Source organism: Aotus nancymaae, unplaced genomic scaffold, assembly GCF_030222135.1.
Source record: "Aotus nancymaae isolate 86718 unplaced genomic scaffold, 86718_ANA_hifiasm-v0.15.2.pri h1tg000051l, whole genome shotgun sequence".
NCBI classification, from domain to species: Eukaryota; Metazoa; Chordata; class Mammalia; order Primates; family Aotidae; genus Aotus; species Aotus nancymaae.
Genome location: NW_026988465.1, coordinates 18,365,203 through 18,370,285, shown reverse-complemented (window position 1 = coordinate 18,370,285; position 5,083 = coordinate 18,365,203). Strand labels below are relative to the sequence as shown.

The 5,083-nt window shown below is 51.8% G+C and overlaps 1 protein-coding gene across 1 annotated transcript; it reads right to left on the bottom strand.

The window, feature by feature from the left end:
- Positions 1 to 788: 788 nt before the first annotated feature.
- SOX4 (SRY-box transcription factor 4) lies at positions 789 to 4,821 on the bottom strand. Its single transcript, XM_021665333.2, has one exon. It carries the CDS (start codon positions 4,819 to 4,821, stop codon positions 3,424 to 3,426), a length of 1,398 nt encoding a protein of 465 aa, XP_021521008.2. The 3' UTR covers positions 789 to 3,423.
- Positions 4,822 to 5,083: the final 262 nt, after the last annotated feature.

Genomic DNA, 5,083 nt, shown 5'->3' with positions numbered 1-5,083 from the left:
TTGTATGTTCCAAACCCAGTAGTAATGGGCCTTAAGAAATCAAGTACTTTTCTTGCATAGTCTCAATAATCCTGCCTGATTCTTAGAAGAAACATAAATCTCCAGCGGGCAAAATCAGTGATATTTTGAGGGAAGGGGCTCTCCTCTGAGCCCACATGGAGCCAGCTCCTCCAGGTCATCGTTATTGCTGCAGTTCTCACATTAACGCCCATGTTGGGCATGGCAGAAAACGGAGATTTTAGCATCACATCAACCTTTCTGCTTGAGGAAAAAAATACATACACGTTTTGCATTTGATAATCGGTGAAAGCCTTCTCCTCTATCGTCTATTGACAATTTAACAGCTTATTTGTCCTTAGCCCATGGAAACCAATTCTAGTCATTGCTAGAGGCAAGCATGGGCAAATCCAGGAGAAAGCAGCTCTGGGAAGACTAAGTTCATAAAAAGATCAGCTAGCCAGCTTCATCTGTGAAGAATTCTGTCCACGTTGCCCCTCCCCCTTTTTCAGATTCCAAGACAAAGGGCATTTTCAAATATGGTAAACTCAGAAAATTCCTAGAAAGCGTGTGTAGAGTGGACACATATTCATCTGATGCCATCATTTCAGGGTCAGGCGAAATCTGGCCAAGAGACATTTAATATTCCTCAATAAGGTGGCATTTGACAAGCCTCCTCTGAGAACTTTTTTTTTTTCAAAGCTAAGGCAGATTGTGTAGTGTCTAGATACCGTAGGGCCCTTCCAATCTTAGGCATTGAGCATAATAATGACAAAAGTCAAGATTTAGGGTTCAGTTCCAGCTGATTTTATTTCCTTCTCAAAAAAAGTTATTTACAGAAGGTATATATCAACAATCTGACAGGCAGTGAACTTGACATGATTAGCTGGCATGATTTTTTCTTTTTTTTCCCCCAAACATTGTTTTTGTGGCCTTGAATTTTAAGACAAATATTCTACACGGCATATTGCACAGGATGGATGGCAAAAAAAAGTTGAAAAACAAAAACCCTTAACGGAACTGCCTTAAAAAGGCAGACGTCCTAGTGCCTGTCATGTTATATTAAACATACATACACACAATCTTTTTGCTTATTATAATACAGACTTAAATGTACAAAGATGTTTTCCACTTTTTTCAATCTTTAAACACAACAGCTATAAACCTGAACACATATGCTATCATCATGCCATAAGACTAAAACAATTATATTTAGCGACAAGTAGAAAGGATTAAATAGTCAAATACAAGAATGAAAAACGCAGTACATAGTGTCGCGAACTCAAATCGGCATTTAGATAGATCCAGTGGTTTAAACGGCACGTTTTTGCTTATAAAAAAAGTGCAAAAAAGATGTGATTTACAAGTTAAAGCTACAGAATCCCTTTTTGCTGAAAATGCACCAGTTTTAAAGCCTCTGGACAGAACAGTATTTCCTCTGAAACTTTTTCTTAAAAGCTTACAGTGTTTGGCTAGTTCTCCTCCCCTTTTTACAAGACGGGGGTCGAAGGGTGGACACTGGTGGCAGGTTAAGGGATACTGTCACTTTAAGAAGCCTGCAGATTGAAGTGTAAACATGGAGAAATTAGGGGCTGATTTTTTAAACTGTGAGATATTAACCAGCCGCCCTGTTATAAAATCAGGAAATCCAAACAGCGATTTACACCGATTAACACCCCCTTTATATATTTTTTACAAAAATACACTGAGAAAATAATCAAACGTTTTCATCTCTCTTGTCTTTTTTTGTTTTTTAAAAGTGTCAAAAGTCTACATTTAAATATAAAAAATTAAAAGTTAAAACTCTAGCCCTTCAGTGAAGGAGACGTAAAATGGCGTGGGTAACAACAACTACCAAAAAACAGAAAAAACAAAAAACAAAAAACAAAAAAAAAAGAAAAGGAAGGAAGAAAGAAAGGAAGTAAAAAGAAAGGAAAGCAAAAAAGGGACAAAAGAAACAACTGTTTGGCCAGTATAAATACGTCCACATAGAAAATGGCATCTGATTACATTTACAAGGAAAAAGAAATACGAGGATGGAGCATCGGTGAAGGAAAAAAAGTCTTCTCATTTACACCTATAAGGAATAAACACACACACTGAGAAAAAATTTGGTCCTGAATTGTTTTTTTAAAGTCCAGCACAGATTTGAGTTGCGTTTGAATCCTTTAGAGTTAAGAATGAAAAAAAGCTGGTGATAATTTCGTTGTAGGAATCAAACATAGCGCCATCTATCTGCTTTTTATATTATCCTACACTATTTTAAAAACTGCTCAACAGTCTTATACAGAAATCTTTAAAAGATAGACAGGATAACATGCTATATTAACCCCACCAGTGAAATAATCCAACACCATCACGATTCCGATTAAGAGAAGAAAAAAACCCTTTTTTTTTCTTTTTTCTTTTTTTTTTTTTTCCGAAACCACTAGCCCTCCACTGACTGCCCCTGTACCACATCAAACAGTCTCCTCTGCTCCACGCCTCCGGGGTCTGGGAAGTCTCACCTCACTGATTCCACGTAGAAAGAAGGCGGAGGCCCAGCAGCCACCGCCGCCTGCTCCCCAACGTGCAAATCCATTTCAGTTTGACCGTGAACCCCCTTCCAGTTCGTGTCCTTCTCCGCGCCCCCGCCCCTGGCCCCCGCTGCTGCGCTTCCAAGGGGGTTCTCGGGTCATTTCCTAGCGCCGGTCACTGGCTGGCCTCCTCCCCTCCACATCTCCTCCGGCTGCAGAGGGGGCAGGGGGGAAAGAAAGAGAAAAAAAAAAAAAAAAAAAAAGCCCCAAACGGGAATTCGCCTGCGTGGAGTTTCTCAGTCCCGACGCTCCCCCAAAACATCAGCCATCGGCCAAATTCGTCACCCCGGAGCCTTCCATCTTCATCAGGCATTTTTAAAGAGGAGGAGGGGGCGCGCTGGTTTCTCCCCCTCCTTTCTTGACCAAAAAAAAAATAAAACAAAACCAAGGTTGTGATACGGGAAAAGGGGAGATTCCTTCAGTCTCTAGAAAACTAACTCGGCTTCTTGCTGGGGGCGCAGACAAGTCCGGAAGCTCGTTGGAAGGGGAGAGGGGTCTCTTCAAGCAAAGGGGAGGAAAACTCGAAGTCGCTTTTTTTTTCCCCATCAACAACATCAATAACAACAATCACAGGTCGCCCCTGTCTACCCTCCGCCTCCCCCGCGTCCCTCCGGTAGGGCAGGGTCGGTCCCCGGCCCGGGAAGGTGGGGGATGGGAGCGCGGGTCCAAAACGCCGCCGCGCTCCTCTTGACCACGGGGACGCGGCAGAAGCCAGCCCTGCTCACTTTTTTTTCTTTTCCTTTTTTTTTCCCTTTTCTCTTTCAACTCTTCGTCTGTCCTTTTCGTTTTTTTCTTTTTTTTTTTCTCCTCTCCGACCCCCCGGCCCTCCTCCTCCCTGCCCGCGCGCCCGTCAGTAGGTGAACACCAGGTTGGAGATGCTGGACTCCAGCCAGTCTCCTGAGATCATCTCGCTCACCTCGGGCGTGCAGTAGTCCGGGAACTCGAAGTGCGAGCCGGAGCCGGGCTCGAAGTTAAAATCCAGGTCCCGGTCCAGCGCCGACGACGAGCTGAAGCTGCCCAGGGACATGCTCTCAAAGTTTGAGCTGGGGTTCAGGTCGAGTAGGTCGTCTTCGAACTCGTCGTCGGAGGACGAGGAGCCCGAGGACGAGGCCGAGGACGAGTGGGACGAGGCCGAGGACGACGCGTGCGAGGGCGCGCTGGACGGGGCGGGCGAGGCGGCGCGCAGGCTAGCATAGCCTCGGTGGTCGGCGGGCGAGCGGCCGGCGGCGGGGGACGAGGCGGCGCTGCTGCGGCCGCTCAGGCTCGGCGCGTCGGGCGAGCAGCCCGCGCCCCCCTCCTCGTACAGGCCCAGGGGGTCGCTGGGGTCGGCGCCCGCGCTCACGCCGCCCACGGGCGACGCCGCCGCCGCGCCCAGGCCGCCGAACAGGTAGACGCGCTTCACCTTCTTCTCCGCCAGGTGCTTGCCCGGGGCCGCCAGCGCGGCGGAGGCCGAGGCGCTGGGAGTCCGCGCCTTGTACAGCGAGTGGTGGTCGGCGGCGGCCGCGGCGCCCAGGGGCAGCAGGGCGGCGGCCCCTGCCTGGTCGGCGGCGAAGGCGGCGTTCGCTGCTGCTTTCCCGCCGCTGCCCGTCAGGATGAGCTTGGCGTGCGGTTTGCTGACCCCGCCGCCCGCGCCGCCCGCCGCTTTGGAGCCGCAGCTCTTCTTCTGCGCGGGTTTGGAGGTGGCGCCGCCGCCGCTCGCACCGCCGCCTCCTCCCCCCGCGTGGCCGCTCCCGCCGCCGCCGCCGCCCCCCTGGCCGCCCCCGCCGCTGCCACCGACCTTGTCTCCCTTGTCCCCCGGCTTGGAGGCGGCGGCGGCCGAGGAGCCGGAGTTGGCGTTGCCGGACTTCACCTTCTTCCTGGGCCGGTACTTGTAGTCGGGGTAGTCAGCCATGTGCTTGAGGCGCAGCCGCTCCGCCTCTCGGATGAAAGGGATCTTGTCGCTGTCTTTGAGCAGCTTCCAGCGTTTGCCCAGCCGCTTGGAGATCTCGGCGTTGTGCATGTCGGGCGACTGCTCCATGATCTTGCGCCGCTCGATCTGCGACCACACCATGAAGGCGTTCATGGGCCGCTTGATGTGGCCGCTCGGGGTCTTGCACCAGCTCGGGTCGTCGGCCTTGCCGCCCGTGGACGCGGTGGAGCCGGGCGTGGGGGAGGAGGCGATGCCCAGCTCCAGGCCGGCGCCCGAGTCCGAGCTCTCGCCGGCCAGCAGCGCTTCCGTGTTCTCGGCATTGTTGGTTTGCTGCACCATGGCCCCGGCTCGGCGGGCGCCCACGCGCGCTCACACCCTCGCTGCGGCCGCGGCGCGATCGCCGGGCCCTCCCGGCTCCCCGGGCCAAGCACACGCCGAGCGGCGGCCGAACCGGCCCCTCAACTCCTCGCAGGGGCGGAGGAGCGCGAGGAGAGAAAAGTCCCCAAAGGATGCGGGGAAGGAGTTCTCCGCCTCTCGCAGAGGAGTTATAGTTCCCAGGCTGGAGAGTCTCTCTCACCGCGCTGCAGTTTGGTGTCTCTCG

Excerpts from the sequence above, each read along its gene's own strand:
- SOX4 (XM_021665333.2), bottom strand. The coding sequence starts at position 4,821 with ATGGTGCAGCAAACCAACAATGCCGAGAACACGGAAGCGCTGCTGGCC.